This window comes from Panthera pardus, unplaced genomic scaffold, assembly GCF_024362965.1.
Source record: "Panthera pardus isolate Hobbes unplaced genomic scaffold, ASM2436296v1 HiC_scaffold_15, whole genome shotgun sequence".
NCBI lineage: Eukaryota > Metazoa > Chordata > Mammalia > Carnivora > Felidae > Panthera > Panthera pardus.
This window is the reverse complement of record NW_026526710.1, coordinates 63,311,733-63,338,822: the sequence shown is the minus strand read 5'-3', so window position 1 is coordinate 63,338,822 and position 27,090 is coordinate 63,311,733. Positions and strand designations below refer to the sequence as shown.

General features: G+C 41.9%; 1 protein-coding gene across 4 annotated transcripts in view; it reads left to right on the top strand.

Annotated features, from left to right (window-relative positions):
* DYM (dymeclin) overlaps positions 1–27,090 on the top strand; it is a 350,855-nt gene that overhangs the window by 291,183 nt on the left and 32,582 nt on the right. For all 4 annotated transcript variants that reach the window (XM_019464089.2, XM_053902680.1, XM_019464093.2 and 1 more), the window contains one exon: positions 9,605–9,718. In XM_019464089.2, coding sequence (XP_019319634.1) covers positions 9,605–9,718 — 114 coding nt within the window. The remainder of the gene's footprint in view (positions 1–9,604; positions 9,719–27,090) is intronic.

Genomic DNA, 27,090 nt, shown 5'->3' with positions numbered 1-27,090 from the left:
GGCACCTGGGTGGCTCAGTCGGTTGAGCGTCCGACTTCGGCTCAGGTCATGATCGTGGTCTCTGAGTTCAAGCCCCGCGTCAGGCTCTGTGCTGACAGCTCAGAGCCTGGAGCCTGTTTCAGATTCTGTGTCTCCCTCTCTCTCTGACCCTCCCCCGTTCATGCTCTGTCTCTCTCTGTCTCAAAAATAAATAAAAGTTTAAAAAAAATTAAAAAAAAAAAACAATCCCACAAATTTTGAACAAGGTTAAATCAGAATTCTTTTGTTGTCTTCAAAAAATGAAACAGAATGAATCAACTCTTTCTTCTGCAGTTTTCCTGATCTCAGTAAATGACATCAATATCTACCAATTGCTTAAGGGAAAAAAAAAAGGGGGAGGAAGAATGAGTGCTGGTTGGAATAAGGGTGGGAAATTGCAAACCAAAAGAGCACAGTCAGACAAGGCCTGTCTCTGAGTAGGTGCATCTGAGCTAGGACTTGAAGGAGGTAGAGAGTAAGCCAGGCAGATATCTGGGGTTAGAGTGTCCCAGGCAAAGAGAACATAGGGGTGGGATCAGGGTATGTCTGTGTCTCCCTCAGGAGCAAAAGGTAGGCCTGCTTACTGACCATTATAAAAGATTTGGGCTCCCTGAGCTCATGGTTCTCTTCCTATAATATAAGCTACTGCATGGGGGTGGGGAGGGGGGGTCATCCAGCTTCTTCAAACCACCTTTGTGCAAACTGGGGCTTGCAGAACCCGTGAAAAAAGGCCAGTGCTCTGGTTGCTGCTGTTGCTTGACTAATAACTGTCCTTCATCACTGACCCAGAAATCTCCATATCCTTCCAAGATCCGCAAAATGGTAACTTGCAGGTGGGGCCAAATTCTTCAGGTCTTCACGTGGGAAAGGGTATTTCAAAGGTAGACTGATAAGTGCAAGATGTCTATTATAAACTCTAGGCCAACCACAAAAATTGAGAAAGAGAGAACTGGTCAGCCAAAGATGGAGATGAAATAAAATCATAAGATTATATTTAATCCAAAGGCAAGTTTAAAGCAAAACAAATAATAGTAGAAAGGGGTGCCTGGGTGGCTCCGTCAGTTAATCGTCCCACTCGATTTCTGCTCAGGTCACGATTCTCACAGTTCACTAAATTGAGCCCTGCATCAGGCTCTGCGCTGACGGCAAGGATCCTGCTTGGGATTTGCTGTCTCCCTGTCCCTCTCTGCCCCTCCCCTGCATGTGCGCTCACTCGTGCATACACACTCTCTCTCAAAATAAACTTTTAAAAAGTCGCAATGATAATAATAGTGGCACAGTGAGAAAACAGGCAATGCGATAAATTTAAATCCAGCCCTGTCAATAACCGCATTTAGTGCCTCAATTAAAAGAGAGTTTTAGACTGGATAAAAGGTAGAATCTAACTCTGTGCTGTCGATAAGAAACTCACTGTAAGTAGAAAGAGCTAGACAGGTTAAAAGTAAAAGACTGAAAGAAGTTTGATCATGCAAGCACTAGTTAAAAGAAAGCTGGAGTGACTGTGTTATCAGCAAAGTGGATTTCGGAAAAAAGAACATTACCAGAGATAAAGAGGACACCATGTAACAATAAAGAGGTCAATTTACCAAGGAGACATAACAATCCCAGATGTGGACGCACCTAACAACAGGGCTTTCAAAATACACGAAGCAAAAACTGATAGACTTGCAAGAAAAAATAAGCACATCCATAATTATAATTAGAGAATTCAACACTTCTGTCTCAATAACTAATACAGTAAATAGAAAATGAGTAATGATACGGAAGACCCAAGCAATACCACCAACTTGATTTCACTGACAATTATAGAACATCCCACCCGTCATCATCAGTGCATCTGGAACGGTCACTGAGATAGAGCACAGACCAGAAATAAAACAAACCTCAACAAATTTTAAAGACTTGAAATCATATAGAATATGTTCTTTGACCACAAGGAAATTAAACTAGAAATCAGTAAGAAAGACATCTGGAAAATACCCCCACATATTCAGAAAGTAACAGTGCACTTATGCATCACAAAGAGGAGGTCAAAAGTAAAAAGAACCTATTTTTTTAATTAATTTATTGTTTAATTTACATGCAAGTTAGTTAGCATCTAGTGCAACAATGATTTCAGGAGGAGATTCCTTAGTGCCCCTTCCCCATTTAGCCCATCCCCCCTCCCACAACCCCTCCAGCAACCCTGTTTGTTCTCCATATTTAAGAGTCTCTTATGTTTTTGTCCCCCTCCCTGTTTTTATATTATTTTTGCTTCCCTTCCCTTGTGTTCATCTGTTCTGTGTCTTAAAGTCCTCATATGAGTGAAGTCATATGAAATTTGTCTTTCTCTGACTAATTTTGCTTAGCATAATTATATTATGCTAAGCTCCCTGTTTTTATATTATTTTTGCTTCCCTTCCCTTGTGTTCATCTGTTCTGTGTCTTAAAGTCCTCACATGAGTGAAGTCATATGAAATTTGTCTTTCTCTGACTAATTTTGCTTAGCATAATACCCTCCAGTTCCATCCACATAGTTGCAGATGGCAAGATTTTATTCTTTTTGATTGTCGAGTAACATTCCATTTTATATATATACCATATTTTCTTTATCCATTCATCCGTCAGTGGACGTTTGGCCTCTTTCCATACTTTGGCTATTGTAAATAGCACTGCTATAAACATTGGGGTGCATGTGCCCCTCCGAAACAGCACACCTGTATCCCTTGGATAAATGCCTAGTAGTGCAATTGCTGGGTCGTAGGGTAGTTCTATTTTTAATTTTTTGAGGAAACTCCAGACTATTTTCCAGAGTGGCTGCACCAGTTTGCATTCCCACCAGCAGTGCAAAAGGGTTCCTCTTTCTCCGCATCCTCGCCAATATCTGTCGTTGCCTGAGTTGTTCATGTTAGCCATTCTGACGGGTGTGAGGTGGTATCTCATTGTTTTGATTTGTATTTCCCTGATGATGAGTGATGTTGAGCGTTTTTTCATGTGTCGACTGGCCATCTGGATGTCTTCTTTGGAGAAGTGTCTATTCATGTCTTTTGCCCATTTCTTCACTGGATTATTTGGTTTTGGGGTGTTGAGTTTGGTAAGTTCTTTATAGATTTTGGATACTAACCCTTTACCTGATATGTCATTTGCAAATATCTTCTCCCATTCCGTCGGTTGCCCTTTAGTTTTGCTGATTGCTGTGCAGAGCTTTTTATTTTGAGGAGGTCCCAGTAGTTCATTTTTGCTTTTGTTTCACTTGTCTCCGGAGACATGTTGAGTACGAAGTTGCTGTGGCCAAGGTCAAAGAGGTTTTTGCCTGCTTTCTCCTCGAGGATTTTGATGGCTTCCTGTCTTAGGTCTTTCATCCATTTTGAGTTCATTTTTGTGTATGGTGTAAGAAAGTGGTCCAGGTTCATTTTTCTGCATGTCGCTGTCCAGTTTTCCCAGCACCATTTGCTGAAGAGACTGTCTTTATTCCATTGGATATTCTTTCCTGCTTTGTCAAAGATTAGTTGGCCATACGTTTGTGGGTCCATTTCTGAGTTCTCTAGTCTGTTCTATTGATATGAATGTCTGTTCTTGTGCCAGGACCATACTATCTTGATGATTACAGCTTTTTGATATTTCTTGAAGTCCAGGATTGTGATACCTCTAGCTTCAGTTTTCTTTTTCAAGATTACTTTGGCTATTCGGGGACTTTTCTGGTTCCATACAAATTTTAGGATTGTTTGTTCTAGCTCTGTGAAGAATGCTGGTATTATTTTGATAGGGATTGCATTGAATATGTAGATTGCTTTGGGTAGTATCGACATTTTAACAATATTTGTTCTTCCTATCCAGGAGCATGGAATCTTTTTCCATTTTTTTGTGTCTTCAATTTCTTTCATAAGCTTTCTATAGTTTTCAATGTAGAGATTTTTCATCTCTTTGGTTAGGTTTATTCTTAAGTATTTTATGGTTTTTGGTACAGTTATCAATGGGATCAATTCCTTGATTTCTCTTTCTGCTGCTTCATTACTGATGTATAGAAATGTAACGAATTTCTGTGCATTGATTTTATATCCTGCGACTTTGCTGAATTCGTGGATTAGTTCTAGCAGTTTTTTGGTGGAATCTTTTGGGTTTTCCATATAAAGTATCGTGTCATCTGGGAAGAGTGAAAGTTTGACTTCCTCCTGGCCTATTTGGATGCGTTTTATTCCTTTGTGTTGTTTGATTGCTGAGGCTAGGACTTCCAACATTGTGTTGAATAACAGTGGCGAGAGTGGACATCCCTGTTGCGTTCCTGACCTTAGGGGGAAAGCTTTCAGTTTTTCCCCATTGAGGATGATGTTAGCGTTGGGTCTTTCTTATATGGCTTTTATGATCTTGAGGTATGATCGTTTTATCCCTACTTGCTTGAGGGTTTTTATCAAGAAAGGGTGCTATATTTTGTCAAATGCTTTCTCTCCTGTTGAGAGGATCATGTGGTTCTTGGCCTTTCTTTTATTGATGTGATGAGTCATGTTAATTGTTTTGTGGATATTGAACAGCCCTGTATCCCAGGTATAAATCCCACTTGGTCGTGGCGAATAATTCTTTTAATGTATTGTTGGATCCGGTTGGCTAGTATCTTGTTGAGGATTTTTGGATCCATAAAAGAACCTATTTTAGAGTTAGCAAAAATGAAAATGTAATATCAGAATTTGTGGGATACAGCTAAAGGGAAATTTATGGTATTAAATACTTCTATTAGAAAAGAAGAAAGGTCTTGAATAAATTATAAGATTACACATTAAGAAGTTAAAAAGAGTAAATTAAACCCAAAACAAGAAAAAGGAAATAATAAAGATGAGAACAAAAAAATCAGTACAGTTGAAAAAGAAAGAAAAGAAAATTGGTGATACCATAAGAAATCTCTGCCAGTAAATTTGATGACTTAGATGAAATGGACAAATTCCTTGAAAGGCCCAAACTTTCAAAGCTCACTCATGAAGACATAGATCATCTGAATAGTTCTGTATCTTTAACAGATACTGAATTAACACTTAAAAATTTACCAACAAAGAAAACTCCAGGCCTAGAAGGCTTCACCTTGAATTAATTCTGCCAAACTTTTAAGAAAGAACTATTACTATCTCAGTACAAACTCCTCCAGATAATACAAGGAGAGGATACTTCCCAACTCATTTTATTAAGGACATTATTACCCTAATGCCACTACTAGACAAAGATCTTACAAGAAAAGAAAAGTACAAGTCAGTATCCCTCATAGACACAGACATAAAAATCCTCAAAATATTAGCAAATTGAATCTAGCAATGTATCAAAAGAATAATGCAGCATGCTCAATTATCATGTAACCCAGGAGTTCAAGGCCAATGTAATTCACATTAGCAGACTAAGGAAGAGAAACCAGTCATCTCAATACATGCAAAAAAAAAAAATTTGTCAAAATTCAGCATTCTTTCATGATTTAAAAAAAACGCAGTAAAACTTTCTCAGCGTTGTACTGTTTACATTTTCTGAAAATAATAAAATGTAAATTTCTTTGAAAGAGAAAGGTCATGCATAAATTCATCAAGTAAAAATAGAAGAGTTTTAAATTGACCCTCAGTAACGTATTAAGATGATCACGTTGGACTTTAAACAGCAGGCTTTCCTGGAATTTTCAGTAGATTGCGCTCGCTACTCCTGTCTGGTTTGGTTGATCCGTAAGTTTCACATGTATTGCAGTTGTTTCCTACATGGTAGGTAGGGCACCGTTGTCACTTTATAAATGGAGATACTCAGATACACTTAATAATAATGACGGAAACTGACACTTCATGAGCACTTACCATGTGCCAGGCGTTGCTCTTTGCACTTTGAAGGTATTAACCTATTTCATTTTAACAACACCCCCATGAGGCAAGCACTGTGTTTTTCCTCATTTATAGATCAGGAAACTGAGGCATAGAGAAGTTAAATAACCTGTCTACATTTACAAGCAGAGCTAAGAATTAAGCCCAAGCATCTGACACCTGGTAGGTGCTCTCAGCTACTGCGTGATGCTGCACAGAGAGGAAGCTGAGTATCTTACAAGTCCGGTAGCTGGTAAGTATCCGAGGCAGGACCCAAACTACATCTTCTGACTCTGAGCACTTTACAGCCCACATTACCACGAGGTCTAATCTATGTAATGACACATGTTCAGTCTTCATCTTGTCCTCCAGTTACATCACGTCTTTCTTGAAAATATCATCTATTTTCTTTGTAAATCCTCTGGAGATCTCTCCCACTGACTAGGCTGTTAACACATGTATTGATTAAAGCACAAAAACTTGAGGAAAAACTGAGAATCAGTGGGGAAATACATGTATTTTACTTTTCAAAATGTGTTTATTATTGTCTTAAGAAAAAGAAAAAAAAGGCTTAGCTCTCTACTTTTACCTCTTGGAAGAATGGCCATTTAGCAAGCAAGAATGCCTCTCTAATACATACTTACTTCTTTTTTACCCCCATCTACCCCACCAGAGCTTCTCATTTCTATAAATCTGTGTTCTAGTGATCACTCACTGGTTTCATAATAAGTGGTTAAATGTGATTGTGACGTTACTCAAAGGGTGCAGCCGATTAATCAGAACGTGACCTTGGATAATTACTGTTCACAACTAATAACATAATTGAAGGTAACATGCTGTACTTAGATTTCAGGAATTGTAGCCAAACGTGGTGGGCGGAGGAAAACTGTACACACCCAGGGAAAAATCCCTCCCTTTGAAAAGTTGCCTTTGAGTTGCACTGACATATCATTCATTCCCATTTTCACCTTAAATATTTTATCTTCTGCAGACATTATCAGAGGGGAAATAGTTGATCATTTTTTAACAGTTTTAATGGTTGCTCTGAAAGTTGATAAAAGCCACCTAACTGTTAAAATCATCATCACTAAATTTACTGTTGTCTGCAAAATTCTAATGCAGTGGTAGGAAATACAAGCGTATATCTTTTTTTTTTTTTTTAAGTTTATTTGTTTTGAATGAGAGAGAGAGAGAGAGAGAGAGAGAGAGAGAGAATCCCAAGCAGGATCTGCGCTGTAAGCACAGAGCCTAATGCAGGGCTTGAACCCCCGAACCGTAAGATCATGACCTGAGCCAAAATCAAGACTCAGATACTCAACCCACTGAGCCACCCGGGCGCCCCCGAGTCTATACCTTTGAGTAAATTGTTTCACGTTCTTGGCTGCTGTGGCAGCCTGACTCCAAATGAAACTGGGGACGAAACAAATTACACCTTTCACCCCAAATATTTTCCATTAAGAAAAGTAAGGCTTTTGTTAGTAAGAACTGCTGGAGACAACATGATAAAGTAAAGAACATCCAAGTACTGGTCTCCCTCCGGACACTGACCGGCTAACTTGGGACAAGCCTCTCTCTCTCTAACCCTGTTGAGTCATCCGTAGGACAGAGCTTTATCAGCTCCCTGGATTGTTGTGAGAATTAATTAACAGTAGAGCACATGGTCCATAGTAAACATGCAGTAGATGTCCGTTCCCTTCATTTTTGATACATAACTTATACTTCCCTTCTGGAAGTGGTAGGTTTATCATTTTTTAAGTAGCGTGAGTTTGAATGCGACAAGAGAATATCAGCTTAAAACAGACGAATGGGAGCCAGTTTGAAAAAGGGAATTTAGTTAGAAACTGAGTCTCCTTCCTACCCCGCAGCTCTCCTGGTTAAGAACGGCAGTTCCTTGAGGCCCGGAGGCAAGTCCGCACATGGTACAGGGTGAACAAGAGTGGATCACCGTTGCGTTCCTTCCCTCTGTGACCATGTGGCACGCCCATGCTCTCCCTTGTGGGCTGTGGTATGTGTATTTGAGCAGCGCACAGTCTGCTTTGCTTTGATTCTGTACGTTTTGGTCTCCCCGTCAGCAGTCTCCAAAGTGGACGGGTACCCACCGTCCATAGCAGCGTGGGAGGACTGTATCAGAGCTTTCTTTTCATCTAAAAATAAAGAGATTGAGTTTTCCCAACTCATAGCATTGCACGGACCGCCCGCCAGGCTCTCCGTGTCGGCTGCAAGACTCTGGGTCTCCCGGGGAGGAGAGGGGCGGTCTCGGCTTGGAGGGCGTGGTGGGCACTCTCACCTTTCATTCACCTATAGTTCCTGGTGATGTATGGTATTCATGGTTATAAATCTGGGTTTAACTAAGTAAAGCCTCTACGATGGAGTATTGGGAAGAGTCCTGCAAAGGAGCCATAAATCAAAGGCGGTCCAATAGAAGTACACGTGACACAAAGGAAATGGCAGAGCCGAGGTCCCCCTCAACCTGGAGCAGATGCTAAATCACAGGGTGAAAACACTAACGAACCCTTCTCATCTCGCAAGAGACGGTTGCACAAAAATTGCCAAGCAGGGTGTTTGCATTACGGGTTTGTATTTACTGTGATAAGCAGTGCTCTTACTGTGACCGATACCGTATTTGCTGTTGATAATGTGAAGCCTCTGTGACACGTAAGATCCAGGACAGTTAATCATCCAGATTCATTCTAAGGATCATATTTTAATGAGTATAAAAAGGTGTTTTGTGTCTGTAGTTAGGTAACGTTTTAAACTAGCTTTTCTCTTTCACATATAAAATAGTCTATAAATGGAGATACTCAATTTTCTAGCAAATTTTTATATTTTTACGTGTCTGACTGTAAATACTTAGGCTATTCTCTTGAATAAAAAAATGACCTATAATCTTCTTAATTTATTAACATCTTGATCTTAAAATGATTTCCTAAAAAAATACTGGCATTCTTTTAGTTTTTAGTGACCAATATTAAGGTGTGTTTTTTTTTTTTTAACATTTATTTATTATTGAGAGACAGAGAGACAGAGCACGAGTTGGGGAGGGTCAGAGAGAGAGAGAGAGAGAGAGAGAAGGAAACACAGAATCCGAAGCAGGCTCCAGGCTCTGAGCTGTCAGCACAGAGCCAGACACGGGGCTTGAACTCACAGAGTGGACATCCCGACCTGAGCCCAAGTCGGACACTTAACTGAGCCCCTTTAGTGACCAATATTTAAAAGACAGTGTTATTTTCAGAGCACCTCTGTTATTAGCATCTTGCTGCATAGTTCCAACTGTGCTGTCACACAAAACAAAAACAGTTCTAGCTTGCTGTTGATTAGCCTTGTTGATCAGGGATAAGAGTATGGTGATTACATTCCGTTAATAAATGATCCCCCATACGTCATTTTAGCTGTTAGCTTCGGATTGCTTTCTCATCGGGCTTTTTTTTTTTTTTTTTTTTTTTTAGAGTTCCCGGTCATTAAGCCTCAAAATTGACAGATTTTAAGCTTTAGCTCTCTCTCCCCACCTTCTGATGGGTGCCACCCTCTAAATGAAATATAAATAAATGCAAGGTGAGGCTGCACACTGAAAGAGCAGAACTCCGGAGGCTTGCGTAAGCCCCAGCATGGGTCATCAGCCCGGAATATTCAGACGCTGGCTCTGACTCAGCCATCAAACGCTTTCAGAGAGGACCGTGTGCAGGAGAAGTAGAGGCATAAGGCTGGGTCGCCTTTAGGAAATGGACCTACCACGTGAGGAAGGCAGCTTGTGCATCTCCTTGCTTAAGAAATAACACTTTGCCTTCCAGGTGATCACCTTCTTCAGCTCAAGGTTGCTGCAAGCGGGAGCTGAGCTCTCCGTGGAACGGGTCCTGGAAATCATCAAGCAGGGGGCCGTCGCGCTGCCCAAAGACAGGCTGAAGGTAAGACTGCCCAAGGACACGTGCACTTTCGTATCACTCGGTGTAAACACTAGTGTCTGGGAAGGCCCTACTCAGAGTCCTACCACTTGCCAGCACTTGGCTGGAAAAGGCTCTTTACTGCCTTCTCTACTCCATACTCGTACGCAGAACTGTGACGTAGAGGGATTCCAACGGGTTTTTAAAAGAAAACCGCCAAAGAAGGACTAACACCTTCATACCGTGCCATGCACTGTGAATAAAGAAGCCCCTTACTTTTTTAACCCAGTGAAATGATTCAGTCTTACAAGTGTCAAGGGTTGAAGGGAAGGCACTGCTGGTGATGGTGACTCAGCACTGGGCCACACATAGTGTTCACTCAGTGCCCTGTGGCGTTCTGAGTGTCTCGTGCCGTTAACTGCTTCGATCCTCAGAACCCTTGGAGGTGGGTGGTGTTTCGCCCGAACTTTTCAGATGGAGAAACTGAGGCACAGAGAGGTTACACGACTTACCCAAAACCATGCAGCCAGAACACTGTGGAACTGGGAGGTTCATACTCACGCAGTGTGGCTCCAAAGTCCACGCTCGGAATCCCCACGCCATTCACTGTCTGCCTGCACGTAGCTCTGGAAAGAGAAGCATCTCTTGGAAGAGGTAGGGGAAATAGGGTATCTTACGAAGGCACTTAACGTTTGCGTGTTCGGCGTGTTTCCAAAGTGATCTCATGATGTGAAACTCATACCCTAAGACTAATTTTCTCCTTAAAAAAAAGAAAAAGGGATATAAAGGGAGTATTTTGTGAACGTACAGCATTGTAACACATTTTAGCTTTAATGCTTCTTTTCAGGGTTTGCCTCATTACCTCTAATTTTTCTAGAGCGCTCGTTTCTAAATTAACAACACGGGGCATCATAGTAGATGTTTGGCCGCCTTCATCATAGTGTTTTATCACAACCAACTTCTGTTCCAGAGTTACTGTTTGGGGGGCTGTGTTTTTAACACTATCACAGAACCACTGCTTCTGAATGCTCGAGAGAGGTTGTTGTAGGATATGAAAATATTTTCAGTTATAACAACAGAGTTTGTAAAATAATAGCGCATTAGTCATCATAACCACTTGCACAAGTTCCACCGAAAGTAAACAGCAGCGAGGTTTCTGTTTATCAGCTAAAATGGCACCACCATGTGGCAATAACATAGAAACTGATTCCAGGTCACCGGTCCCTCCAGCTTTGACTTGACTCTCTTCCTGACAGTTCTTTAAATGTAAGGAATTCATCTCGTTTCCATTCTTACATAAAGTAAGACTTCGGAGGTTTGTTGTTTTTCGAGGGTGTGCGTGCGCGTGTATGTGTGTGTGTGTGTGCGTGTGTGTGTGCGTGCGCACGTGCTGTTTCCAGTTTACCTGAACTACACCACACGAACCAGTACGAAAACCCATGAAGATGGGAGTGGCTGCCTACAGGGCATGGTGGACCTTGGTGTCTCGGCTAAGTCAATAGAGAAGCGGAGCCGTCAGGAGGCTGGAGGGAAAGGGTCACAGAGGTATCTGGAGGGGGATTTGAATGAGATCAAAGAGGGGGTGCAGTGGAAGTAGTAGAAATGGGGCTGAATGAAGACGGCAGAAGGGGAGCACGTCTTGGTGACAGCGTGGTCTGGCTCTGGCCATGAGTGAGGGACTGAAGTGCTGTGCCTGCGAATGGAAGTCAGTGCGGTTGAGCCAGTTAGTGAACTGGAAGCCAGGGATGGGCTGGTCATTCGCATAAGCTTCCTAGTCCCTCAGGACGATGAGCCGTGGGTGGAGAGAAGGACTGTGAGCCAGATGCCGCGGTCAGTCAATGGCAGTAGGTGGCAGTGCACAGACGACACGAAGCTGGTACCAGCCTCCTATGGGCAGACCCTTCTGCTTAAGGGTAGAGGAATAATAGCCAGGAGACAGTAATGAAAACAAAGAGGGGACCAGCCCCACCTCCAGACCCTGAAGTCTGGAATGTAAAAGAATGAGCAGCCTCTAACTTCCAAAGGCTCCAGGGGAATCGGAGTCCCAAGGGGAGAGAGCTGAGTTTCAGGTAAAGAAGAAGTAAGGAAGGCACCTGGATGGCTCAGTCGGGTAAGCGTCCGACTTCAGCTCAGGTCACGATCTTGTGGTTCACGAGTTCAAACCCCACATCGGGCTCTGTGCCGACAGCTCCGAGCCTGGAGCCTGCTTCAGATTCTGTGTCTCCCTCTCTTTCTACCCCTCTCCCACTAGCGCTGAGTCTCTCTCCCCAAAATAAACAAACATTTATTTCTCTCCCCAAAATAAATAAACATTTTTTAAAAAGGAGGGGGGAGTAAGGAGGCAAGATTCCATGCAGGGACTGAGGATGTAGTGATACTTAACAACCATGAAATAGGGGCTCCCAAGAGCACTGTGGGGTATGGGAGCAATGTGACCGAGTATCACATTAGTAACCCAGGCGGGGTGCAGACGCAGGTGAAGTTACAGTGGGGAACCTGTAAACCACGTAAGGTGAGGAATAGAGGATGTGTAACCTGGAGAAGAGAAGACTTGAGGAAAAGGGCACACACGCGTGCGTATGCTTTCGGGATTATTCTGTAGAAGAGGAGCTGAGCAGTTCACTGTCGGCCCTAGGACAGCGGGTAGAAACTGAACCAAGACAGGTGTTAGTTCAACGTAAGAAAATGTTTGCTGACAACTTAAGTTGTTCAGCAGTCCAGACGTGGCTCCAGGAAGTTGCGAAGTACTCACAACTAAGTCTGGATGGTAAGCATAAGGGGAGTACCGGATGGCAGGGGCACTCAATCCATAACATAAGAAAAATGGCTGAAAGTTACAGGTGCGCCTGGGTGGCTCAGTCGGTTAAGCGTCCAACTCTTGATTTGGGCTCAGGTCCCAATCTCACGGTTCAGGAGTTGGAGCCCCGCGTTGGGCTCTGCACTGACATCGTGGAGCCTGCTTGGGATTCTCTCTCTCTCTCTCTCTCTCTCCTCCTCTGCCCCTCCCCCGCTCACACTCTTGCTTGCTCTCTCTCTCAAAATAAATAAATAAACTTAAAAAAAAAATGTTTTTAAGTTACAAAGGATGATCCCAAAGATTTGCAGTTAACGGTCTGGACTTCTATCTTCCAAAATTCCGTGAAGAGTTTCTGTAGAGCGGTGCCCTAGTAACATCCTCCTCCTCTTGAAAATGACTTAGAGGTGAGCACCCTGCTGCTGCCAGATAAAGTCTGGAGTCCTGGGACAGGAACCTGACACCGCGCGCGTCTAGCCCCCAGCCGCTGTTCTCCATACTCCCCTTTCCCTGAGCAGTGATCCAGCCACCAGAACGATCTCTGTGCCTCCTGCGTCTTCCTTCCTGCACGTTCAGATTTGCTTACGCAGTTCTGTCTTCCCAGTGCACCGGCCCCTCACCCCTTTGCTTTTTGCTTATCCCTCCTAAGCATTTTAAGGCCTTGCTGAGTTTGTGAACTGTTGTGAAACCTTTCCTTTTACTTCTCCTCCTACATATGCTTCCGTCCTCTAAATGCCCGCAGCATTTGCTGAGACTCCTGGTCTCTTCCACCCTGTACGTAGTTGTTCAAATGTTTTCTCTTTCCCACTCGACTCCAACTTCCTTGAGGAGTCGTGTCTTGCTCATCTGTGTCCCCTTGATGCGTGCTTCAGTGCCTTATACATAGTAGCTACCCAATAAATCTGATGAGAAGATGAGTGAAATTCCCACTTTACATGCTCTAAAGAGGAAACAGGGACTCGTTGGAATTCAAAGGTTCAGGAGTAACATTTTTTTATCTCCAGACCTGCTTTTCGTATTTTTATTCTACCTTCCTCTTCACAATTTTAATTCATTTAACTCTTTCTCCGTGTATGTGTCAGGCACTGTACTAGACTGTAGGTAGATACAGCCTTGGACAAAACAGATAAAAATGGCTGCCTTCATAGAGTTTATTTTTTGGTGGGGGAAATGGACAACCAGATAAATAAGTAAAATGTTTGCTATTCTAGGTAGCAGTAAATGGGAGGGAAAATATAGAGGAGGAGGAGAATACACAGCATTGGGAAGAAAGCAGTTTTGGATGGCATGGCAGAATATTGTTGAATCAGTGCTGCTTTGCTGTTTTTTGTTTTACATTTTCTTTTAAAATAATTTTAGACTTACCAGAAAAGTTGCAAAAACAGTAGGTATAGTTCATATAAGCCCTTCATCCAGGTTCCCCTAATGTTAACAGCACATATAACTCAAGTACGATATCAAAACCAGAAAATTGGAGCGCTAGATGGTTCAGTCGGTTAAGTGTCTGACTTTGGCTCAGGTCATGATCCCATGTTCCGTGGGTTGAAGCCCTGAACTGGGCTCTGTGCTGACAGCTCAGAGCCTGGAGCCTGCTTCAGATTCTGCATCTCCCTCTCTCTCTGCCCCTCCCCCACTCGTCCTCTGTCTCTCTCTCTCTCTCTCTCTCTCAAAAATAACATTTAAAAAAAATTTTTAATTAAAAAAACCCCACAAAATTAACATGAGTATAATACTATTACCTGAACTACAGACCTTATGTGAATATTACTATTTTTTTCCTCCTAGTGTCTTTATGCTGCTCCCCAGTCCTATTCAGATCCCACTTTGCATTTTGCTGTCATGTTTCCTTACTCTCCTCCAGTATGTAAGCGTTCCTCAGTCTTCCCTTACCTTTCATGACCTTGACAGTATGGATAGTGCTGCTCAGTTGTTTTGCAGAATGTTCCTCAGTTTGGGTTTTTCTCATGATTACATTGAAATTAACACATATTCTACCAACCTACGCATAGAAGTGATGTTGTGTCCTTCTCAGTGCATAGAATCAGGAGGTACCTGATGTTACCATGTCTCACTACTGATGATGGTTCTCCTTGATCATTTGGTTAATGTGGTGTCTACCAGATTTCTCCTGGAAAAAGTCACTGTTTTTCCCTTTATAACTGATGACTCTCTTAGGAGTGAGACTTTGCTAATATCCTGTTTCTCCTCACAACTTTTGCCCACTGAATTTATCGTCCATCAGTGGATCTTATCTGCACAGTTATTACTGTGGTGTTTACCTAATGATCATTTTGTATTTTGTTATAGAGTATAATTTAGTACTATCACTTACTTATTTTGTTGCTCAAATTGTTCTAGCTTTGGCCAGTGGGAGCTCCTCCGGGTTGGTTCCTGCATCCTCTGACATGCCCCTATCTTGTTTTGAGCACACCTTTACTTTTCTGAGGTGCAAGATACCCAAGACTCATCTCATGTTTTTCCTACACCAGTCCTGGAATCAACCACTTCTCCAATGAGCTCTGGTTCCTTTCTTTTTTTTTTTTTTTTTTTTTTTATAATAAATGGTATTCAGGAGGGGCACCTGGGTGGCTCAGTTGGCTAACCGACAGACTTTGGCTCAGGTCATGATCTCACAGTTTGTGAGTTCGAGCCCTGCGTCGGGCTCTGTGCTGACAGCTCAGAGCCTGGAGCCTACTTCAGATTCTGTATCTTCCCCCCTCTCTCCCCATCCCGTGCTCATGCTCTGTGTCTCTCTCTCTCTCAATAATAAACAAATGTTAAAAAAAAATCTAAAATTCAAAAAAATAAATGGTATTCAGGAAACAAGACCTCAGCACTAGGCAACCTTCTTCTTAGAACTTTATTCTAAGTTCTTCTAAGAACCTTCTTCTAAGAACTTTATGTACCCTTCTACTCGTTCCACCTTTCCCCATCTCCTTTCTGTTCTGTGGACAGCCAGTACTTCCTCACTCTGCTATCATACCAAATATTTTTCTTCTTTTATATCCCTCCCTTGCGATAAACCTTAGCTCCTTTCTTTCAGATTATTGCTCACCAATTGTGTCTTTAGTCCATTTTTTTCCTACCCATTCCAATCCCAGATTTTATTTTTTAATTCCTTTGGTGAATGCCCCTGGCCCAAGAGCCCCTCCATGGACCGTAGCAGATACTGAAAACTAATTCGTTCACTCTAGTACTGAACTTAAAGCAAAATGAATTGCAGTATACAGGCTGTATGTTTGAATGTTAATATGTAGTGCATTCATTATACTGTGTTCAGAAAGAAAGTGTTCTCTATATTTGAGGCAGTAACATATAACTGAAAATATGACTCTTTGTTTTTCAGGATTATGGTTAAAGAGAGATTAATTAATCTGTAGGAGGTCCCAAGCCATTTAACTCTTGTTTAGAGCAAGATCCTATGGAGACTAAGATCGTGGATAAATCCCTTAGATGCCGGTTCATTTTTTTCCAAAACATAGCAAGAAACTATACTCCTGACACCAGATTTCCATCTCACTCTGTGGTTGCAAGAGGGACAGATGAGGGAGGAGGGATGATTTAGTTTAAAAAAAAAAAAAAAAAAAAGACAAGAAAGCAAGCCATCCCCGGTACTAGAAAAGAAACTAAAGTTATATTTATTCACAGATGGTGAGTCATCCTCAGTTGGTTTAAATGATAGCACATTATTACCACAGATGTTACCAGAAAAAAAGGCTGTTTATCTTTATAATCAAGCCTTATCTCAATTATTTTAATCATCTTTTTGGATTGAGTGTTTATAATAAAACGAATCACTTAAAACCTCTAGAGTTTAATTCATAGAACACTGCTGTATCTAGAGTTGATTGAAAATTCAAGCTGTGTGTTGAATAATATTTGTATTATACCACATGACAGCACATTATTGCCTTTTGGCTGGTTTACTACTATATACTGATAAAATAATTGTCGGGCCCGAAATAATAGCTTTGTGTGCAAGATTGATGTAAAAGAGGTTGTTTTAAATTGGAAATGCTGTTGTAATAAGGTCTTTCTGAAAGTGTGGGATAGTGTGCAGTTATTGATTTGTTCTTTTCCTAAAATATAAATTAAACATCAAGAAAATTCGGAGTTCTTTCCAACGACCCTTTGGGTTGTTAAGAGCAACACAAGGCTCCTTGCTCCTGAGAAATAATCAGCTAGTGTCAGCTGAAGATGAGCCAAAAGGTTTTGAAGTTTTCCTTGCATTATAGGACTGAAGCCAAATTTGTAGAGGAGTTATTCTTCCAATTTTGGGCAAGTAAACATTAAGATCTGGAAGCCCATGGCATAGTAATTGACTTTCAACCAAATAAAATATTTTTCAATCAAATGTTATTTGACATAGCCTTCTAAAATATTTGTGTAATATCCTGTGTGGGAACATATACTCTTTGGATAAATCTGTCTATATAGTTAAACAACTTGGCTGTTCAGAGTAAATAGTATTAATGTCATTCTAAACATCCTCTTCTTACTGGTATTCCGTGAAGTCTGGGAAAGGCAATACCAGGTAATTAGTTTTTTCAGACTCTCCTGCGTAAACAGAGACCTAAAGAACAGGCTCTGAAATTCTAAGTTGCTTATTTCTCCTTTAGGGGTTGGAAGGAAATAAATAAAGTTAGTGTGTCCTCCAGGAGCTGAGTTCGAAGCCACAGCTCAAAGTTCGCACTGTCTGCGTCTGCAACAGGGACTGTTCGGACTCCCAAGAGCGATCCGAGCGTCATGACAGTGGGTCAGAACGCATCCAGGCCTGTGCGGATTCTCCTACCACTACCACACCACCTCATATTCAACTGCATAAAGTCCCCCAGGTTCCCTCTTTTCTTTGATCCCGTGAATTATCTGTAATTTGAAAACTAAGATACCATATCTAGCGTTTGAAAATGAGGCCCTGATTTTCAGGGGGAATTAACCAGAAGATAGCGTCCCTTTTAGGATAAAGAGGAAGCTACGGAATAATACAAGTCACTGACAATTAACTAAACGTCTCCTCTCATTCACTTGATAAAGCATAGGAATTAAAGGCGGTTAGCCAGTTGCACACTAAATTATTTTTAAAGCCTTTATTTTATATTCACTTTTTAGAATACTCTGTTGTTAGTCACGTAAAGAGAAATCTAGTTAACTGAAATTTCAAGAATTTTTTCATAGCTTCTTAATCCTGACTTGCTTAAAAACTTCCCCCTCTCTCCTACCGGGAGTCTCTCCCCATCCCCACCCCAAGTGTCTGTCAGCTCTGTGTCCCCAGAGCTGATTCCTGAGTGCCACCCTGGCGTGCCCACCTGCTGTTGGTGGCCTGCCTCCAGGTCCCATAGAAACTCTCGTCAGCGGGTCCGCAGCCACGCTCCCCTGTGTCCTTGTGGATTTCTTCCCGTGGAAATGTGACCAGCCGACATCCTCTCTAACTCAAAAGTGCCACCAGTTCTGTGAATTCTCGTTACTTCCCACAAGATCATGACCTGAGCCGAAGTGGAGTTCAGTGCTCAACCGACTGAACCACCCAGGCGCCCCTAGAATGTTGGTTTTCGAGGCATAGCCCTTGTGCCAGCAGCATCCGCATCCCATAGGAACTTGTTAGAAATGCACATTCTCGGGCCCCCAGAATTCCTGAAGTCGAAGCTCCGGGGCTGGGACCCAGCTGTCTGCGTTTTAACAAGCCCCAAAGGTGGTGTCTGATGTTAGTTCAAGTTTGAAAAGCACAGCAATGGCTAATTCCCCCCAGCACACCAGCAGCTCTCCACTCTTAGGGCCTTTGTACTGGTTTCTCTTGCCTGCTTCAACTGCTGTCCCCGATGTCTGCATACCCCCTTGATGTATTCGCTCGCCCAAGCACCTGATGCCTGACTCCCTGAGGCCTGCCCTGACCTCTGGTTTCAATGTTCACACTCCCTGTCCCCCAATTCTGTATTTTTTTTCTTCCTTCACATTATTTATCATGTAACATACGGTGTGCTTATTTATTATTCTTCTCCCAGGTAATGGAAGCTCCAGAAGGTCAGGGACCTTCACGTTTTGTTAATTTGAAGAGTCTGAAACTCTATTGGCACATCAGGGCACTTCCATATTTGCCGAATGGAAGGGAGGCAGGCAGAAAAGGGGGTCTGTTGACCACGGGATGGTGATCTGAGATTCTGCTTCCGATTAACATGCTGCTTTGGAGAACAGCTCTCCATAGACTTCTTGCAGGGTCCACTTTCGTGCCAAAACACCATCGCAGAACAAAGGTCAAAGCAGAAGTCCTGGTCACCTTGTTGGAATAGTTCCATTTTTTAAGCCTATAATATTATTCCACACTGTGTATTCTGAGAGCTACAAAACCCTGATCTGACCTCCACTTGAGTGCACCCCTCAACAGGATACTGCCTGTGCAGATTGACCTCCCTAAATTTTTAATAGTATCTCTTCTTGCCTCTTGGCTTGCACTGATTTCATTATCGTTCAAGCAGAGGAAACTATTCAGATAAGCGACCTCATTCTATTTCTGAATCTTTCTTGGAAAGGGAAGAGCGTGATGGAGCTACTGGGCTCATGTGAAAAATACGGAGCCAGTGTCTGCTTCTTTCTGCCTGATTTTTCTCTTCCTCGGGATGTATAGAGCATGCACGTTCTCAGGTTCTGACAAACACCGAGAATAAGTCACTCGCGTTCGGACAGGGAAATTTGAGCTCCTGTGCCCAGCACCGTCCCACCGGCCAACAGTTAGCCTTTTCCTGAGATTCAGTCTGCTACTAGCTTGTAACTACTTTAATTGTTCCAGCGGCCGCGTTTGACTTTTTGACTTAATTTTTTTTTTTTTTTGTACTTTGTTCTCTCTTCTTTTTGGAATATTATCAATCCCTTTTCACTTTTGGGTGGATTCTAGGAAGCACTAAGTATAAAAGGTACAGGTCTGGGCTGGACTTCCATCCTAAAAAAAGGAACACTGGCTACATTCCTACCGAAGTTTCCCTAAACCCAGAATGATCTCTGCAGAAGTTTCAAAGTCAGAGTGGCTCTCCCTCCTGTTCTAATAAGCTCCTTGAGTTTCCTGCCCAGTAAAGACCAGCATCAAGTCTTACTCATAAGTTACTTTTGTCTCTCATGGAACAATAAACACAAGATCATTAGTGGTTCAGAAGACCTCTGGATAATGCTGGCAGCTGATTCTTAGGACCCTTCAATCCCCGCGTGAGGACTGTCTTAGGAAATACACAGTCTCAAGTGCACGTGCACGCACACACTCCCCCAACACACACACGTGCAGGATGTTGTTCTAGCTTTTCAAGTCACTGGTCTGCAAATGGAAAGTCTTAGCCAAGGAGAGCCATCCCCTCAGTAGAATCCCTCAGAGCAGTTTTTCAGGGCAAGAACTGTAGGAAGCACAAGAGAACTTGTGGCTGTTAGAAGCCTGTCTTTATGGGTGTTATGTAAGAACAAATCTGCCGTTGCATTGATCCGTGTGTCTGTTTTTGTGCCAGTTACCATACTATCTTAATGATTACAGCTCCGTAATACATCTGTCTCTCCTGCCATCAACTTGAGGGTTCCAGGAGTGCACACAGTCACATAGAGCACTGTTTCCAAATGCAGATTTCTGGGTCTCACCTCAAATTCTGACTCCGTGGTTTGGTGATGAATTTGGGAACCTGTCACTTTAAATGGTTCCCTGAGTGGTCCAGATGATTTACTAGATTGAAGAACCACCATCATATGGCCTGGTTTCCTCCAAATCCCAGCCCGCACGAAGACTAAGACCATGATGGTGAGGGTTATCAGGTAGCCTTGGTGGGATCAGAGCAGTTTTATCTTCCTCTCCTATAAAACACTGAGAACTCTTCCATGATAAACCGTAAAATAGAAGATTTGTCTTACATGTAACCCCGATAGAAGATACCACAGTTACTTTATAAACTAGACAAACAGTCGCCAAAAATTAAAGTCCGTGTCTTTTAAAATGTTGCATATCTGTTCCTCGGTCTGACATAAATATCCCTCTTTTGGCTCTTTTTCCTTTGTTGTTTATTATCTGGTTCCGTTTATTGAGCACTTGCTCTGTGCCAGGTCCTCAGCGAGGTATTTTTGTATAGGCGTTTTTATTTAGTCTTCCTGACAACTGTAAGAAATACGAAGGTAATTTACATTTTGCAAGTGAGGAAACAGGCTAAAGAGAATCTAATGCTTTGTCCACATTCATTTCAGTTCATCTTCTCTTTGAGCCATGAATTTCCATTCTTCTTTCTTTTAAACCTTAAATTTTTGTCTCCTAATTCACAACCCTGTTTGCCTATTAGATCAGTTTGTTTAACCTAAAGCATGCATAATACACCTAGTTAAGTTCTTGGCTTCAACAGTATCTTACTCAGGGTTGTAGAATGACCTTAAAATGTTTGAAATTAGACTTATTGCTACTTTATAGAGTACTCAAACATACGTGGAGTGGTTTCTCATACATAGTATTGAAATTGCACTAAACATGCAAAAACTGCTTGTCATACTAACTTTTAGAATAGCCATTCTTGATCCATAGTCTAACTCATGATATTTAATGTCTTACATTATTTTTGTTTCATTAAACATATGGTAGATTTGTAAGCAGTTGATAGGATTTTTTTCCCTTCCTTGTGATGAACGAGAAAGAAATCAAACCTAGTTTTTACTCTGTGATCCCAGAGTATAAAACTTTAGTCTTTGTTTTCATTACATCTCCCGTATAGTCATGAAAACTAGAACACATAATTGAAAAGTGATAAAAATCTGATTTTTCTGTAGGCAGAGAATTTTTGCCCACTTCTCTAAACCATGATTTCTAGTGACCAAGGAAGGGACACACACACGTTTGCCATGCAAGGGCAGCGGTGGAAAATGCTGATACTCTTCCACTGAAAAGGAAACGTGAATGTGTATGGTTTTATCTTTAAATCTCTGCTATTGGTTTTGATAGAATTACTTTCTTTGGTAGAGGCAGAAATGTGTGATTCACAGACTAACATGTCTTAAGGAGAGATTCGACTCTGGTGGTTAAAAAAATTGACCCAGTTATTATTGTTCATCTGTCCCAGTCTTGACTTTTCCGTTAGGTTGACCATAATTACTGAGATTGTTCCATTGCCTTTAGAGCTACTGTTCAAGTCATTTGCTCTAATCCTTACAAAGTGTTTTGTAATGTAATTTATGACCAAAAAGAAAAGCTCCCTGATCGTTACAAAATTATTTCTTTTTATTGGATAATAAGTGAAAGAATGAATTGTTTCTGAAAAAAAGGATGACTAACGAATTATAGTAATTTGTTCTGTGGGTTCTCCTTATTAGTACTCTCAAGCCAGAGAAAAAATAGAATGTTGTTAAGTGAAAGAATAAGAACACTAAATCATTGTGTTTGGTTCTGGTGATTTGTTAAAGAGATGTTCTTACTTGAGCATACACATCCCAAACGTTTCTGAAAATTTCAAGGTGAGAAAAGACTTTTTAAAGAAAGCAAAGTCCACTAACTGTAATCCCTTACGTGTAGCAAAATTGGTTTGTTTGGAGGACCAAAACTACTTTCTTCGCGGTGGCTTTCATTTCTGGGGCACGCTGGAAAGAGCAGTGATTGGCGCATAAGTGATCACACTGAGGACGCTGGTAAGCATCTGGCCATACTCGCTAAAGTTTCTTTGTGCCTCATCCGTTAGCTTTAGAGGGCTCAAGGCCACGAAAGCCTGGTTCTGTGAAGAACGTGAATACTGTCAATGCCGATCAGCGACTGGGGATAACTAAGGAACTGATGAAACAATTTGTTTTCCTGGCAATTCCCCCACATCCAGGTTCCTTACAGGATTCTCGCCTGAGAGCTCTGAGGGCAGCAGGAAGTACCTCAGGCACTGCATGATAATTGCAAGCAACTGAGTCCATTTTGAAAACTTAAAAGGTCTTCATAGCAAGCACAGCTAAATTTACGAACTTGGACAGATATTTCAGGGGGTTCCTAATCTCTGACCAATATAGTGCCGATTACTAGACTACGAAGATCACTACCAGTATGCCCCTCTTAAAAGAATCAGATATACAGAGACTCCAACATTTTAAAAAAATGATAAAATATCGGCTGGTTATTTGTGTCCAGAAAGGACCTGTGCTCATCAAAAAGATTTTTCCTTTTCTGCTCTTTCAAACGAAATGACCTTGTGATGTTTAAAATTGGGACACAGTTTTTAAAAAACACTTAAAGTTGGCTTTTCTTTGGTATTAAGTTAAACCTGTGTTTGCTATCAAATTATATTATTGCTCACTAGTCTTAGTGAGATTGGAAGGAACATGTTTTATACCCATTTTCAGAAGAATTTTGAGTCATAAGAATAATAACTGGTTCGTGGTCATGCCTCATGTGCAAATGTAGTCAAGGTTCCATTTCCTAATAAAGCCACCCCCCTTCTTTTTAAACTGTGAACAGCATCCTTATATAGATGACTACATAAGCTATAGATGTGTGCTATAAAAGAATAATTATAAAGTGACTATCCATGCATTCACTGTTCAGATCGAGACATGGAGCATTGCCAACAGCCCAGAAATGCCTAGAAATAAACGCTGTCCTGACTTTGGAGGTGACTGATTCTTCCTCATAATTTTACCATCCATGTGTATATGCCCAAACGACCTGGTTTTCCGTTTTTGAACTTTTCGCAGACGGAATCACGCAGTTTATTTTTCTTTGCACCTTCCTTCTTTCGCTCAGCATTGTTTATGAGAGACGTTTTTGTTGCTACATGAAGTTTGTTCCTTTCCACTGATGTCTTAATATTGCATTGTGTAAATAGTCCATGGTTTATCCATTCTACCGCTGGTAGACATGCAGATGATTTCCAATTTTAAGCTACCAAAAAAAAGTTCCCGTGCTATCTTGTATACAAATATGTATATATATTTTCATCTCTCATTTCATTCTTAGTCCTTTGCCATGCTGTCTATGGTTATGTCTCCCGATGGCATCTAGCATAATACACTGCCTTGCACAGAATAGCCACTCATCAAATGTGGCTGAATGAATTAAGATAGCTCGGTTGAAAATCAGCTTGAGAACACCTGCTTCTAGGTGTCGTAGACTAAGACCCCACATGACACCCCCTACAGAAATAGCTAGAAAGCCTGGACAAATAACACAACATACAGCTGTATTTTAGGCACTAGAGAGTGAATAGAAGCAAACAGATTCCAACAGGAGTCCTTGCTTATTTAGAGGAGGGAGATTGGAAGGTAGAGAAGTTTTGTGTCCTTGGCTTTTATAGCCTGGGGCTAATAAGCACTGCCCGTGTAGTTTACTCCCTGGTGGTGAGAGGTTCACATGGAAATACTTGGTTTTCCTGGCCTGAGGAACCACAGAAGTGAAGCTGGGAAAGCCTGAGTGCTGAGGAGACTAGAGGAACCCCAAAAGGGAAGGAGCCTGAGGGGCAATCCTCAAAGTGTGTCTGTCCCCATCGGTGAGTGATCCCTGAACCGTATGTGGGAAAGAGACTCCCAGCACTTCAGCCAAAGACCAGAAGTCTGAGGGAAGACCAGATTTGCCACCCTGAAGAAAGAGAGGAGTGCACAGATCAGAAGACCCTGGCGGAGAATACCTTCACTTGGAGGTTGGGGGATAACAAACTGACCTCCTTGTCCCCCTGAGGCTTTTAGCCTGGGGCTAACTGCAGTGGCGGGCACACACCTAGCAGAAACAGGGCGGGGCGTGAGGGGAGAGTTGTAACCTTTCTGGCCTAGAGAACCAGAAAAGAGAGGCAAAGAATCTATGAAGTCTGAAAATCGTGAAGGAATCCCAGGAGAAAAGGGGATCCTAAAATGTGTCTCCCCACACCTCTGAAATACGTGTGAACCACACGTCTAAGGACCAGACTTTAAGCAGCTCAGCCAAAGGCAAAAGATCTGAACAAGAGACCAGAGTGCGACACCAAATCCAAGGTTCGCAGCTCAAGGCCAGACAAGAATCTGCACAACTTAATATTATTCAGGATGCAATCCAAAATACCCCAACATCCAAGGAACCAAGAAAATGGAACACATTCTCTAAACAAAAGAAAATCAATCGAATTCAACCCCAAGATGAACCAGATGTCGGAACTAGCAGATAAGAATTTTAAAGCAGTTACTATAACTCTCCTCAGTGTTTTTATTGCATAAAACATGCTTTCAATGCATGAAAATCTCAGCAGAAAAATGAAAAGTCTCAGCTGAGAAATAGAAACAATAAAAAAGAACCAAGGGGCAGGCGCACCTGGGCGGCTCAGTCGGTTGAGCATCCGACTTGGGCTCATGATCCCACGGTTTGTGCGTTCAAGCCCCGCGTTGGGCCCGGTGCTGACAGCTCGAAGCCTGGAGGCTGCTTCGGATTCTGTGTCTCCCTCTCCCTCTGCCCCTCCCTTGCTCACGCTCAGTCTCTCTCTGTCTCAAAACTAAATAAACATTTAAAAAAAAAAAAAAAAACCAAGGGGGGAAAGACAGAAATGTGCAAATGCCAGATGCTAGCACCAAGCAGAATAAACACAGAATGCCACATCAAGGCATGCTATTGTCAGAAGTACCGAAAGCCAGTGATAAAGAACAAGAGAAAAATGCCATAGTACGTGCAGGAGCACAACAGTCCAGTTAATGTATCACTTCTTGTTAGAAACCATATCGTCTTAAAGAGAACAGAACAAGGGGCGCCTGGGTGTATCAGTCGGTTGGGCGGCCGACTTCGGCTCAGGTCATGATCTCGCGGTCCATGAGTTCGAGCCCCGTGTCAGGCTCTGTGCTGACAGCTCAGAGCCTGGAGCCTGTTTCAGATTCTGTGTCTCCCTCTCGCTGACCTTCCCCTGTTCATGCTCTGTGTCTCTCTGTCTCAAAAATAAAATGTTAAAAAAAAAAAAAAAAAGAGAACAGAACAAGATTTCCAAAGTATGAAAGAAAAAACAATTGTCAGCTCAGAATGCTATATCCAGTGACAAGATCATTTAGGAATGGAAATGAAATAAAGACATCATCAAGTAAAAGAAAACCAACAGAACTCGCTGCCGGCACACTTGCATTATAAAAAGTGCTAAGGAAGTTCTTTAGGCTGAATGGAAATGATCCCAGACGGAAACTCAGATTTGGGGGAAAGAATGAGTATTTACCGGAAGGGGCAATATATCTGGGTAAATGCCAGTGATAGCATAAAGGTTAGGAGAGGATGGAATGGCCCTCCTGTGCGTTCTGTATTTTACATGAAGTAGTAAATTGTTGTCTGTAAGTTGACTGTGAAAAGGTAGACATGTTTATTGTAATCTCGAGGGCAGCCACTATAAAAAAAAATACAAAAATGAATAGCCAGAAAGCCAGCAGGAAAACAGAAATGTAAAAAATATTCAAATGATTCTCCCCTCCCCCATCAGGCAGGAAAGGAAGAACAAAGGAACAAATAGAAAGCGGAAAAGAAGGTGGCGGACCCCACACCCAGTCACATCAAAAATTATATAAAATACTCATTCGCTAAACACTCATTAAAAGGCAGGGATTGCCAGAATGGAGAAAATAAGACCTAAATATATACAGTCTGCAAAGGAAGTGCTTTAACTTTAAAGATACAGATAGGCTGGGGATGGGGAGCCTGGGTGGCTCAGTTGGTTAAGCGTCCAACTTCCTCTCAGGTCATGATCTCATGGTTCACAAGTTGAAGCCCCGTGTCAGGCTCTGTGCTGACAGCTCAGAGCTGGGAGCCTGCTTCAGATTCTGTATCTCCCTCTCTGCCCCTCCTCCTGTGTTCTCTCCCTCTCTCTCTCTCTCTCTCAAAATGAATAAACATTGAAAAAAAAGATTTAAAGGTAACAGAGAGGCTGAAAGCAAATGATGAAATGACAAAGAGGTACCATGCAAACAGTAAGCATAAGGTTTAAGTGCCTATGTTAATATGAGAGAATACAGATTTCACATGAAAACCTAGGACAAAAGGGAGGAATATGTCATAATGGTCCAAAGGACAATTCAGTAGGAGGATATAAGCAATTGTAAATGTATAGGGACCAAAAACAGAGCATCAAAATCATGAAGCAGAAAATTGGCAGAATTAAAGGGAACATGAGACATTTCCACTATCATAGGGATTTTAACATCCCAATCTCAGTAGTTGGTAGAACAACCAGACAAAACAGAATCAACAAAGACACGGGAGATCTGGAAAATACTATCAGTCACTTTGACTTGATTGATATTCATGGAACATTTCACCTAACAGTGGCAGAATCCAGGTTCTTTTTGAATGCACATGGCACATTTAGACCAAGATTGACCATATTCTGAGCCCCAGAGCAAGCCTCAATAATTGTAAGAAGACTAGAATCATCAAAGTTAAATGTGATGATTAGAAATTAATAAAATGCCAGCGTGCCTGGGTGGCTCAGCTGGTTAAGTGTCCAACTCTTGGTTTTGGCTCAGGTCAGGATCCCATGATTTCATGGGTTCGAGCTCCATGTCAGGCTCTGCAGTGATGTTTGGAGCCTGTTTGGGATTCTGTCTCTCCCTCTCTGCCTCTCCCCTACTCACGCTCTGTCTCTCAAAATAAATAAATAAACTAAAAACAAACAATTAGAATTAAAGAAATTAACAAAAT